This window comes from Diplotaxodon limnothrissa, linkage group LG20 (assembly GCF_057381915.1).
Source record: "Diplotaxodon limnothrissa isolate DT_005_m linkage group LG20, D_limnothrissa_male_GT1.1, whole genome shotgun sequence".
Taxonomy (NCBI): domain Eukaryota; kingdom Metazoa; phylum Chordata; class Actinopteri; order Cichliformes; family Cichlidae; genus Diplotaxodon; species Diplotaxodon limnothrissa.
In genome coordinates this window covers 15,955,210-15,969,402 of record NC_140615.1, presented here as the reverse complement: position 1 = coordinate 15,969,402, position 14,193 = coordinate 15,955,210, and the positions used below count along the sequence as shown (strand labels likewise).

Below are 14,193 nucleotides of genomic sequence, written 5' to 3'. Positions count from 1 at the left end.
ATATTTGCTGTAGAAAAACTCAATAACTGTCGACACCCTAGTTCTTTTAGTCAAGGTATCCCGCAAAACATTTGGTGGTTAAAACTGGAAAATTTAAATAAAATCAAACCTATGATGCTGAAAAAGCTTTGGAAGGAGGCAGGTGTTTGTCAGCCTGCAGCAACACAGAATGATGTGATTGTGCATGACCCCACTCAGTCACTTATAGTGAAAATTGTACCAACTTGATACAGTTTCCTTATACTGCTGTTTGATTTTGTTGTTGTATTTAGTCACATGGAACCACTGAAAATGAGGATTTTCCTTCTGTCGGTTTTCCAGTGTTTTAAATAAATAAAATGATTCAAGTCATACGGCATCCCAACAAAGTTTCATAATTCATGTTGGAATTTACTGAAATTCAGTTTACTTCCAGACGGTCTGAGAGAAAACTGTGACTCACTCCTGTTGATTAAATCGACATCCTACGTGATTCATAATCTGCTGATACTATATGAGAACTATGATTTCACTGCTGTCATATGACGTACACAGAGCCCAACAGGAGTTCCCTCTTTAGTTTGTATTTGTCGCTTAACAGATTCACCAGCGTGACAACCACAGCAACTCACAATACCATGGCAACATTGCCACATAGCACTTCAGTCCCTATGTGCTTTGCAACTTGGTAGAGCTCTTCAGCTGGCATCGATTTGGCATTTCAAAGATGGTGATGGGACCGCTGTGTTTTATTTCTGCATGTTTCCATGACAGTTATGAGGCCAAGAGGCACTGGAGGGGAAAAAAGAAGGCTACAGAAAATGGAGGAGAGAGGGTATGGTAGAGAGGGTTGAATCGGTAATGCCAAGACTCATGACTCATTGTGGCGAGGCACTGAAGGAGGAAATGAATGAGGGAGGAGAAGAACGCAGGGCGGGTATTGGTGGAAAGACTTTTGACACAACATCCTGTCCTGTAGTCTGGTAAAAACATGAAGTTACTGTACTCGCATTTACACAAACTCCCTCAGGTATCAGCTGTGAATTTGGGAACATGTTTAGAGAGAACAACAATGCATCCCAACTGTTTAGCTGAGAAGCATGCACATCATTTAAACAACTGCTAATGTATAACAGCACAGTGTATATATGCATGAATAAACTGTCAAGCACTTGTGTTCATTGTTTTTTAATAGCCTCAGGCTTAGTGGCGTTAACCTGACATACTTCTTGGTGGACCGTATCAAAAGCCTGCTGGTTTGTGCAGTTCACCTGGTTTGCAGATGAAAGTACACAGACCTGTACATGTGATGTGCTAAGGCACAGACTGGGGTTTGCATACAAGTTCCCTGTAGCTGCAGAGGATCTTGAGCCCCGATGAAAATATTAGAGCTCTTTCACTCTTGTTTAAAACAAGGTTGGATTTTCAAAAATTAAATTGTCCTGTCTGGTTATCAACTATCTCTATTCGTTTTATTCATAAACTAGCAATAAACTCCGAGGTGCTTTATTTTGTAAGGTAAAGAGGCTACAATGTTAAAGGGAAAACCCGTCATTTACCACAACCAGCTAGGGGACAAGGACAAACCATAAATAAATACAAACTAAGACACATCAAAGTGACTAATCCATTAACCTACACTTTGTTGTTGTTTTTTTTTTTTTATAAATCACAGTAAGAGCATGAAACCAATTTTTCTGGACTCTGATGGTGAAGTCTGCAGCAGTAGTTATTCAAGAAGCCACCCTTCCACTATTAATAATACAGAAGCTAAGTTTTTCTCTATTGCTCTGGATATCGTCATAAAAATGTTACTATATTTAAAGTATGCTTTTAAACAATGTATAGTTTTACAAACTTGATTGAAGTGGGCCAGCTGAGCGAAATCGACAAACGGCAGTCATTTACCTTAGCTTGACAAAAGGCCAGGCTAGCCTGTTAGCATGTAAGCTAGATTTCTGTACAAATTAAAATAAATATTAAAAAAGAATACATTTCCTATTGAAACTAATAAGAGACCCTTTATAAATGGTTAATCACTGGCCTGTTAGTTAATATTTTACTAATGATTTATAGGTTATTTAACAGAGTAAGAATAACTTTCAGTTGTATAGGGAATGCAAGCTAAGATATCCCTAACCGGCTGCTGGCTGTTGCTGGCTAGGTTAAGCGTGGGATCAGTGTAAATCTTTGCTGCTAACTCAAAGTAAGAAAATAAAAAGTTCTAACTCCTACAAGGCTGAATAAGAGATGGCAAAACTGCAGGAAGCTAACATTTAAAAAGTTAATTCGTACACAAGTTTTAAACTGCATCCACAACAACTTGTAGTCCAACCTGTTATGTGAATATATGATACTGCAAATATGCAGTGTCCTGCTGAAATGTGTTTTGGACAGACATCAGAAAGATCTGTACACAGACTTGGTAGAGCTTAATGATCTGTGATGATGTGTTATTTGTGTTGAAGTCACAGAAAGGAGGGTGAAGGAATTCCTTGCAGAATAGACATCCCAGTGCATCCCAGTCTATATTCCATATTCATTGTTTGTTTCATTAAGATGACACCTCCCTTCTTACACATACCAGTTCACAAATGCCTTATCAATGAATCATAACAGATCATCTTTTGTTGTACAGATGTAACTCACGTACATGTGCGAGAACTGCTGAGCTGCTTATCAACCACCCACTCAGGCACCAGCCCCCACACGCTAATGCTGCAGTTTTTGTCATACAAAGCTTCAGCTGGAATACAATCATTATTACTACAAAGCATTTTATTTGTAGTGTGCTTGAATACTTTTACTAGGAAAGAGACAGACTGAGGAGAGAAATATCTCCACATTCCTCAAAAAGAAAAGTTTTTTCTTACAACCCAGAGAAGCCTGTAGAAAGGGCAGGTAATGGTTTTGAATGACTGGACCGTGTGTCATAGAAGTGTAAAGTTACAGCCCAGCCCTCCCTGTCATAGACTTGCAGCCAATGGCATCTAAAGCCTGAAGTCACTGAAGTCCCCTCCCACTGGGGAAAGCTTTAAAACTCTTCAGTAGATTCTCATCTTTCTATCCACTCTGGTCTCTCCCGACTGCTGGCCTGCCTGACTGCCTGCCTTATTTACCGAGCCACTTGGTCTGACCTACCCAGACTTTTTTCATCCAAAAGAAAAACTACTTCACAATGTCTTACAGGGTGAACACGATGAGTTACAAGAGCTCTTCTGCTCCAAGGAACTTCAGCAGCAGTTCCTATGGTGGATCGGGTATTTCTGCCAGCAAGAGGTACTCTGCCAGGAGTTCCTATGGTGCCCCTAGTCAGTTTGTGGGTGGTGGCATCACCAGGTCCTCTGCCTACAGCGTGAGCTCTGGCATGGGTGGCTCAGGAGCAATGGGCATGGGTTTGGGCTATGGTGGTAGTTTGGGTGGTGGCCAGACCATCACTGCTGTGACTGTGAACAAGAGCCTTCTGGCCCCCCTGAACCTGGAGATTGACCCCAACATCCAAGTTGTCCGCACCCAGGAGAAGGAGCAGATCAAGACCCTCAACAACCGCTTTGCTTCCTTCATTGACAAGGTAAGAGTTTGTAGTAGTGGTCAGATTAGTGTAGCTCAAAGTTTCAGGCTGTTTTAGTCTTCTTAAGCAGGAGCTACTTTGGTTGCACTGAAAGCTGAAAGCTTGGGCAAAGTGTGCTAAAAACAAAGAATGCTGTATTGTACGTATTTCAGAGCTGTTACACTGTTATGCAACATTCGAGAGGGAGACCCATATGATCGCCACATGTTCTGTAATGCTGATTTCCTCACTTTTGCTGCATGGGGAAATTTGATTTATTCCTCTCTTTGCTTCCCTCCCACAAATGCTGCAAAAGGCAACTCGGGGTTAGGCTCTCATATCTTTTGGCTCTGGCTGCCCTTTTATAGTGATGAAAAACAGACGTGTAGAATGAGAAACGAAGACAAAGAGAGAGAGAGAGAGGAGAGAAGAAAAAAGTTCAGGGTGTGTCAGGGCAGAGCTCAGGGCTTGTGATACGAGTTACCTTGGGAATAGTCCCTCCCTTTACTTGGGGTGTGGCTCTCCCTGCTGGCCCCCACCCCTGCCAAATACACGCATACAGTCAGTACTGAGTGCTGTTGTTACCTTTGTGACAATGGCGTCTTTCACAGTGACACACTGTATAAAGAATGCCCACCGGGTGTATCAGCACATGAAGTTTTTATCTTTCTAATCAGCAGTGAAGTACATAAAAGTTTGTGTGACACTCAGTAGAGTATTTGTCCTCTGAGCTCTCAGGAGTGGGTTAATATTTAAAAAGGCCAGTTGGTTTCATGTTCTCGCCAGTGCCAGCTGACTGGCTACATATCGACTCTGTTACTCCCAGAGCAATGATTAAGGAAGCTAGAGTGCATTTTGCATGCTTTGACACCGAGCAAACAAACTTCCGCCCACATGTCTTTTATTTCGTGTGCTGTATTTGGAGCCACTTCTGTTATCTGATTTCTCTCCAGCTCTAATGAAGACAACAGGAGGCAGTTAGGCCTCAGCTTTAGAGTGCACTGTCTCATGGTCCAAGGTCCAATGAGTCACATATCTGCTTTCACTGTTTCTCTTTTTAGTATGCAAGTATGCAAACCACACAGCTCTTCACTTTGCCCCATCTAGCTTCATATTCTCTCCGTTCAGCACATCCATATTACGCGGTTAAATATTGACCTTTCTTTGTCTGCCTGCCGACAAAACTCAGCTTCGCCCCTTTTTTTATTTGTCGCACAAAAACAGGAAGACATGCGGGAGAATGGTCAGCTAAAGCTGTTCCTCCATCACTGCTTTTTTCCAACCCCCTACCTCCTGTCAGGATGCGAGCATGTCATGCATACCTTCCTTTGGAAAAACACAACAGCCAGTCTGGCAGCAGAGCAGCTTACAAAACATAGACAAGAACAACAAAGACAATAGGTGGCAAATGGCGAGGTTGATGGCCATGTTGATGGTAACTGAATCCTTAGATAAAGCTATTCTATTACATCGGGGTCCCACGCTCATACTTTACAAGGAAGTTTCATAATAACTCACGTCTAACAACAAGCAAAAATGTAAAAATTACTGCTTGCTTATATTCATCCATAGATGACTGTACACAGTCAGATGCATAACCCTGTCTTTTCTGCCTCTTTCTGTGAACCTCAGGTCCGCTTCCTGGAGCAGCAGAACAAAATGTTGGAGACCAAGTGGAGCCTGCTGCAGGGACAGACCACCACCCGCTCCAACATCGACGCCATGTTCGAGGCTTACATCGCCAACCTTCGCAGACAGCTGGACAGCCTAGGCAACGACAAGATGAAGCTGGAGGCTGACCTGCACAACATGCAGGGCCTGGTGGAAGACTTCAAGAACAAGTGAGTGTGGAGGGAGGGGGTCAGTGAGGGCAAAGAATAAGCCGCTTCAGTCCTGCAGTTCTGATACGTATGTTTTATGTAGGATTCATCTGTTTCCATTCAACTAATATGTGCACAAAAGAAGCCTTACATTTGAGTGAGCTGTACAGACTACTCCCTACATCTGTCCGTTGTTTTGCGTCACACTTACTCGAGGGAATTACAACACTCAGGAAGTATGTTCCAAACACCCATTACATTACGTATGAGTGGAGGTAAAGCTCATGGCTCGTGAGTTGGCTGTCAGCAGACCTGTCTATAGCATTTACACAAGAGGGAAACAAGCTTGATTGTGTCCATGCTGGCGTGCACATATCTCCATCAGAGGACAGCAGTGCTGCATGCGCTCTTTAGTTGTCTGCAGACAAATGGGGCACATCAGCTGAGGGGTTCCCAAGGGAGAAATATCAGCAACACCTCTTGGCCCAGAGTCAACAAACACTGTGTGAGGCAAATGTCCCAAAGGAGTTCACCAATCAGTTATGGTCGTCTTGCACCACCTAGTGTTACTTTAGTTTAAAAACACTGAAATACAATGAGTTATTTCTGGATTTTCAAAATGGCCTCATAAATACTATTGTCTTTGTCCTTTCAGGTATGAAGACGAGATCAACAAGCGCACAGAGTGTGAGAATGACTTTGTCCTGATCAAGAAGGTCAGCACTGTTTTTTTCTTACAGCATCATAACATCTGCTGGGCCGGGGGGGGGGGGGGGGTAAACTGTTGTTTGAGCCACAGAAATTCAGAAACTAGGATATGTTACATGTCAAATGAAGTCTCATATAGTCTTTCTGTTAAAAGCTTTACCATTTGGGTGTTCTATAAAAAAAGACTCTAACCCTAGGTGGGTTGGAGTCGATGTTAAGAAGGTACAACTTTTCTTAAATTAGCCTCGTGTTCTAACAAAAGTTTTGCTTTTCTTTTCTTTCTTCCAGGATGTCGATGAGGCCTACATGAATAAGGTTGAGCTGGAGGCTAAGCTGGAGAGTTTGACAGATGAGATTAACTTCCTCAGGTCGATCTATGAGGAGGTACGGCACAAAATCAGCGTGACTGCATTGTTTTTTCCCTGCTTCCCTTTTGGCTTCAAAACCTCCAACCACTAAACCACTTGCTGCTTTCATCAGCGTTTATCTTCCCTGTCATGGCATTCTTATGATGTTTGTGGTATCCTTTTGGAATATGTTTTGCCTTTGCAGCAATCTTGATTTTTTCATCTTTTTAGCATATTTCCTTACAGCACCTCTTTGAGTGTGTTAGTTTTAAGCGTTTCATCCTGGGGTTTACATGACTAATCTTTCACCTCTTCTTCTCTTTCCTTTTTGACTAGGAACTGCGTGAGCTCCAGAGCCAAATCAAGGACACATCAGTCATCGTGGAGATGGACAACAGCCGCAACCTGGACATGGATGCCATTGTTGCAGAGGTTAAGGCACAGTATGAGGATATTGCCAACCGTACCCGTGCTGAGGCAGAGACATGGTATAAGACCAAGGTAACAGACGATTCCTATTACGTTTATCAGGTCGTTCTCATTAGAGACTTTCGGGTTTGTAATATTTTGCTTTATTAATGTTCATTTAGTATGAGGAGATGCAGACATCCGCCAACAGATATGGAGATGACTTGAGGTCTACAAAGACAGAGATCGCAGACCTTAACCGCATGATCCAGAGACTACAGTCAGAGATTGACGCCGTCAAGGGACAGGTATTTTCAGCCACCACACTTAGCCTAGTCAATTTCTGCCAGTTGTTTGGACAAAGTCTTATTCCGTTATCAATCATCTGTTAGCGTGCCAACCTGGAGGCCCAGATTGCTGAGGCAGAGGAGCGTGGCGAGCTGGCTGTGAAGGACGCCAAGGCCCGCATCCAGGACCTGGAAGATGCCCTGCAGAGAGCTAAACAGGACATGGCCCGCCAGATTAGAGAATACCAGGACCTAATGAACGTCAAGCTGGCTTTGGACATTGAGATCGCCACGTACAGAAAACTCCTGGAGGGAGAAGAGGACAGATTGGCAAACGGCATCAAGGCTATCAACATCTCCCAGCAGAGCAGTAAGTTCCCTTCAGTGACATCCTGCAGCACTTGTAGTTTGGATTCTCTTGTAGTTTTCAGGTTTAACAGATTAATTGAACATTTGTAAGTTAAAGTATTGTCTCTCAACAGCAAGCTACAGTGGATTCCCCATGGACAGCATGAAGAGCAGCTACTCGAGCACCTACTCCAGCGGTTTCAGTGGCGGATACGGTAGTGGATACGGTAGTGGATACGGTGGTGGATACGGTGGTGGATACAGTAGTGGTGGCTTCAGCAGCAGCAGCGGCAGTGCCGGTGGATACAGCACCCAGACTAAGAAGAATGTTGTGATCAAGATGATTGAGACCAAGGATGGCAAAGTGGTGTCTGAGTCCTCCGAAGTCATTGAGGATTGAGCGGTCTAGTCTAGAGGTGTAGCTGCCTGTCTGCTATGATCTTCTCTGCCTCTATGGTAGTTATATAGTCACAGTTCACCCCCAACCCAATAAACAAGTCTGAAACAAAAGCTTGCCAGCCACTCTTCAGAGCCTTTACATGTTCTTAACAAAGCAATAAATGATTGTAACACTACCAAAGATTTGAAAGGGACCAAAGGATTTTGTTTTGTATGTCTGTTTTCTGACAGTTTGTACTAAAAATAGTTGTTTGTTTAAAAAAGTCCGATAAAACCTGGGCCTACTTCAGCTAGGAATAAAACACAGATGTGTCACGCTCCCTTGAAATCTATGCAACTGCTGTTCCATGCTTAAAGTGCCTTTGCGGTGCATCAAATAGACAGTGGTGTTGTCAGAGGAATGTGAATGTACTGACACAGTGCTCCAGTGTTCATGGTCAAAAAATGTCGTAAAATTGCCTGCTACAGTAGGTAGTGCATGTGTCTCTGTGCGTGCCCTGTAACTGAAACTGTTTGACCCCTTAGGAGGCTGCCCACACCAACCTGTTGTCCTGAGGTGCTGTTTTTGCTACCAATCCAAATAAAAATGTGTTTACTGAAGGTAAAAAGGTGTTTCTTTGTTTTTTAAATAAATAGTGGTCCAGACTGAAAACTAGAAGGAATAGTAGTGATAGTAGAGTCTAAACAGTCTCCCTTGTTTCACTGCCCAACAAGTCACAGTAGATTGTTGCCCCTCCATGAGCCAGAGGTTCATCCTTCCCTTTCTTGCCAGGGACTTGTTCACAGGGGTCGTTGGATTATCGGGTTTTTTTGTATTATTGTGAGGTCTGTACCTTCATCACATCTCACACACATATTCATCAATCAATCAATACCATCCAAATACAGCACTTCACGTCCAGATTAGAGGCTTAGATGTGGGCCTTAGAGATTCCAAAAGAAGATGCAGAGCCTCACATGAATAAACTGGGACAGTAATTACATTTTTTTTAAATGTAAGTGCACACCTATGTGGCTTTACTATCATATTGTAACATAGAGTATGCATCATCCTGTCTTTATGTGGTCACAATAGCTTAAAATAGTAAAAATATTTTTTAGGGAAAAAGAATAAAGGTAAGGGTCAAACAAAAACACATAGTATGCATACACATATATGCACAGTTTCTGACTGGAGCTAATATAACACTGCAGATTTATAAATACTTCAGTTACTAAACAGAATACAGTATTTACTAAAAAGCTTTACACAGAACTTTTACTGTGTATAAAAATTGTCTTTGTTGAGCATGGCTAAGCTACAAAGTGTCTGGCCCTTTTTTAGTTGCTTGAAGACGTTTCACTTCTCATCTGAGAAGCTTCTTCAGTTCTAAGGTCAAATGGTCCCAGATTTAAGCCCCATGGGAGCATCCCCCAAGAGGGACATGGGCTCCGTATTGATGCTCTACCTTGTCCTTGACATTGGCGCCCTCAAAAGAGTGACCTTTGTCCTTTAGATGCAAATGGACAGCCGAGTCTTGTCCCTTCGAGGTGGCTCTATGTTGCGCTCTTCTATGTGGTCTCTCTCTCATATGTATATAGTGCTACAGAACTGTGCAGTTCAAAATGTACAAAATGAATATGTATTATTTATGTAAATAAAAAAGACTATGAATATCCTTGGAGTAATTTAAAAGGATCTGTATAGTTGTTTTTATTGAACTTTTAAATACTAATAGTGAATGAAGAAACATAAATAGTATTTATAATAATAGTTTAAATCCAAAAAGTAAGTAGAGATATAGTGTAGTTTACCCAGAATCATAATCATATAACTAAGAATAATCTAAATGTAACTATTTCAGTACTACAGTATACAGTACAGTACAGTATCTTCAGTACTTAAGATACTGTAATAAATCACTTACAAAGTAGCCATTTTGAGATGTAATACAAGGGAAATAATAATTGCACTAATTATGGCTCTACACAGTACCTTCAGTTTCCCCAAAAACATTAACTGCACACAGAAGAATATATTGACTTTTTAAAAATTTTCACAAGGAATGTATACTGGCCACTTTGTGGCAGTTTAACATGACTGTATTGCAGTAATAATATTGCATTGCAAGTTATTTAATTTAGTTCTAGATGGTTCTATATCTTGGATATGGATATGTGAGTAAGCCAGTTGATATGGGAAGAAAACTTGGACAACAGAAGACTGGAAAAAACATTGTCTCTGAAGAGTCTGGATTCCTGCTGCAGCATTCAAATAGTAGGATCAGAATTCGGCATAAACAACACAAGAGCTGTTTTCAAATATCAATGATAGCTCTAGATAACATAAACAGTGACATTGAATGGAGCTAGAAAACTACAAATACATAGAATATCCAGGTGCATGATAATTTCTTAATTATCATGACTGTCATTTCCCCTTGGCTTCTCTCTGTTCTCTGTAACGTGGTTGCATACCAGATTAAAATAGCCAGCATCATTCCTGTGCTTAACAAAAAAACACTCCCTAGGGCCAATTGTCTTAGGCACAGCTTTAAAAAGCTGTTTCTCATTTGTTACTTGGACTGGTTAAAAGAAGAAGAACCAGTATCTTTGATAAATTCCAATCTGGCTACTGAAGAAACCACATGATTACTGAAACTACCCCTGATATGCTTAAATGGTAAGAGTACTGCTTGACTCCAGCCTTTCACACCACTGATCATGACATTCTTACTTACTGTATTTGACAAACATTTCAGAATTGATATTAATTGTATTGCCTCATTTGTGCCCATGTATGTGGAGTCCCTCAGGGCTCAAAACCTGGTCTAATTCTGCTTTCTTTATAAGCACCAATCAGGAATAACATTATGATCACCTCCCTAATTTTGTGTTGGTCCCCATTTGTTTTACAAACAGGCCTGAGTCATCAAGGCATGGACTCGAATGGATCCATGAAATATGTGGCACCAAGTTGTTAGAAACACTTGGTGTTTCATCGTCAAAGGAGCTTGCAAAGAAAAGCGTCTGGACTTCTTTAAGTTGCTTGAAGACGTTTCACCTCTCATCCGAGAAGCTTCTTCAGTTCTAAGGTCAAATGGTGGAGAGTCCCAGATATGGTTTGAAAGAGGAGTGAAAGAAGCCATCTATGTCCACTATGAGCTACCATCTTTGAACAGAGGCGGGGGTTTACGACACCAACTCTCTGCCATCTATAATCCAGTTTTGAGATCCCTTCCCAGACGCCTTAACGCCCACTCACATCCTGGGCCATCTGACCTCAGGAATTCGCACGATAAGGTGGGGCCAGGTTTCACAATGAACACACCCGAAACTCTGGCTGATTGGGACCCACGCCCAGTTTCCCACCTTGGCTCAGGCGATTAGAGGATCATCAGGGGGTCCTTTTGTCCCTCTGTGGGGGGTCACTCCCACTAGGTTCATATCTGGGACTCTCCACCATTTGACCTTAGAACTGAAGAAGCTTCTCGGATGAGAGGTGAAACGTCTTCAAGCAACTTAAAGAAGTCCAGACGCTTTTCTTTGCAAGCTCCTTTGACTACGATGACCTGGATGACTGAGAACCTTCACAGACATATTGGTGTTTCATCCATATCTTGCTGATAGAGGCCACAGCCACCAGGGAATACTGTTTCCATGAAAGGATGTACATGGTCTGCAGTAACACTTAAGTAGGTGGTACGTGCCAAAGTAACATCCACATGGGTGGCAGGAACCATGATTTCCCAGCAGAACATAGTGACACTGGTCTTGTTTGGACCCAGTGTTGGTGCTTGCAGAAATGCTGACAGGGGTCATGTAGGCATGTGCAGCCTGACTGGTCTGCAGCTACAGTATGGAGTCCCATATGCAACAAACTGTGATGCCTTGTGTATCTTGACACGTTCTATCAGAATCAGAGATTTGAGCTACAGTAGCTCATCTGTTGAGGCCACATAAGCTATACACACACACACACACACACACACACACACACACACACACACACACACACACACACACACACACACACACACACACACACCTACACATACACACAGTGGGGCAAAAGCATAATTTGAAAATAAATTCTTTAAAAATCAGACAATGTGATTTTCTGGATTTTTTTTTTCTCATTTTGTCTCTCAAAGTTGAGGTATACCTATGATGAAAATTACAAGCATAAGTGGGAGAACTTGCAATATTGATGGCTGACTAAATAGTTTTTTGTCTCACCTTATGTATTTGTAGTGACATTTGCCCTCAATATAAGCGAACCAGTGGTCTTTATTTTCTCCAATAGAGTACCAGAGCCTTAATGACTTGACGTCAAGTTCCATTGAACCAACTCTAGTGACACCTGGTGGTCAATAATTTTTTTTTTTCATTTTTTGACTGGTTATATCCATAACCCTGTGTGCTACATTGTAACAGAAGAGAAAAAAAAAAGACTAATTGCCAACCTGGTGTACATCGCCTTTCACCTAGTTTTAGCTGGATCCCGAAATGGATACATAGACAAGAAGATGTAGGGGTCATTGCACTACACTCTGCTTTAATCCAGGACAAAAAACACATAACAAAAAAAAAAAAAAAAGAATTTTTAACTGCCAGTTGACTTCTATACAGTGACCCTGAGAGGTCATACACATTGCAATTTAAGAATACACCAGCAAACAGTTTATGTGACCTCTCAGGGCCACCATACTTAATTTTTATGTACTTATTTGCATATGATTGCACAAGGCACAAATGTTCTAAAGAAACTAAAGAAAACATACATTAAACAATCTCTAAATGATCTGTGTTGGACCTTGAGGAGTTTACTTCCACAATCAATCAGCTCAAAATATTGGTCCATCATTCTAAATTCTGAAATCTCCCACAGAGAATAATCTAATCAATTATCTTCCAAAAAAGTGTTATAGCTACATATCAAAGAACCTTATCTGCAGGTGTGTATTCACCGATGCCGATGAAATTTCTCCTTGTGGGACTAATAAAGGTATCTTATCTTATCTTATCTACAGTGGGGCAAAAAAGTATTTAGTCAGCCACCGATTGTGCAAGTTCCCCCACTTAAAATGATGACAGAGGTCAGTAATTTGCACCAGAGGTACACTTCAACTGTGAGAGACAGAATGTGAAAAAAAAATCCATGAATCCACATGGTAGGATTTGTAAAGAATTTATTCGTAAATCAGGGTGGAAAATAAGTATTTGGTCACCTCAAACATGGAAAATCTCTGGCTCTCACAGACCTGTAACGTCTTCTGTAAGACGCTTTTCTGTCCCCCACTCGTTACCTGTATGAATGCCACCTGTTTGAACCCATCATCTGTATAAAAGACACCTGTCCACAGCCTCAAACAGTCAGACTCCAAACTCCGCCATGGCCAAGACCAAAGAGCTTTCGAAGGACACCAGGAAAAGTATTGTAGACCTGCACCAGACTGGGAAGAGTGAATCTACAATAGGCAAGCAGCTTGGTGTGAAAAAATCAACTGTGGGAGCAATCATCAGAAAATGGAAGACATACAAGACCACTGATAATCTCCCTCGATCTGGGGCTCCACGCAAGATCTCATCCCGTGGGGTCAAAATGATCATGAGAACGGTGAGCAAAGATCCCAGAACCACACGGGGGGACCTGGTGAATGACCTGCAGAGAGCTGGGACCAAAGTAACAAAGGTCACCATCAGTAACACACTACAACGGCAGGGAATCAAATCCCGCAGTGCCAGACGTGTTCCGCTGCTGAAGCCAGTGCATGTCCAGGCCCGTCTGAAGTTTGCCAGAGAGCACATGGATGATACAGCAGAGGATTGGGAGAATGTCATGTGGTCAGATGAAACCAAAGTAGAACTTTTTGGTATAAACTCAACTCGTCGTGTTTGGAGGAAGAAGAATACTGAGTTGCATCCCAAGAACACCATACCTACTGTGAAGCATGGGGGTGGAAACATCATGCTATGGGGCTGTTTTTCTGCCAAGGGGACAGGACGACTGATCCGTGTTAAGGACAGAATGAATGGGGCCATGTATCGTGAGATTTTAAGCCAAAACCTCCTTCCATCAGTGAGAACTTTGAAGATGAAACGAGGCTGGGTCTTCCAACATGACAATGATCCAAAACACACCGCCCGGGCAACAAAGGAGTGGCTCCGTAAGAAGCATTTGAAAGTCCTGGAGTGGCCTAGCCAGTCTCCAGACCTCAACCCCATAGAAAATCTGTGGCGGGAGTTGAAAGTCCGTGTTGCTCGGCGACAGCCCCAAAACATCACTGCTCTCGAGAAGATCTGCATGGAGGAATGGGCCAAAATACCAGCTACTGTGTGTGCAAACCTGGTAAAGACCTATAGTA

General features: G+C 42.2%; 1 protein-coding gene across 1 annotated transcript; it reads left to right on the top strand.

Moving 5' to 3' along the window:
• Positions 1-3,052: 3,052 nt before the first annotated feature.
• On the top strand, positions 3,053-8,479 carry LOC146610723 (keratin, type II cytoskeletal 8-like). Its single transcript, XM_085345438.1, has 8 exons — positions 3,053-3,550; positions 5,162-5,370; positions 6,005-6,065; positions 6,346-6,441; positions 6,741-6,905; positions 6,995-7,120; positions 7,205-7,469; positions 7,582-8,479. Exons 1-8 carry the CDS (start codon positions 3,158-3,160, stop codon positions 7,845-7,847), a joined length of 1,581 nt encoding a protein of 526 aa, XP_085201564.1. The 5' UTR covers positions 3,053-3,157; the 3' UTR covers positions 7,848-8,479.
• Positions 8,480-14,193: the final 5,714 nt, after the last annotated feature.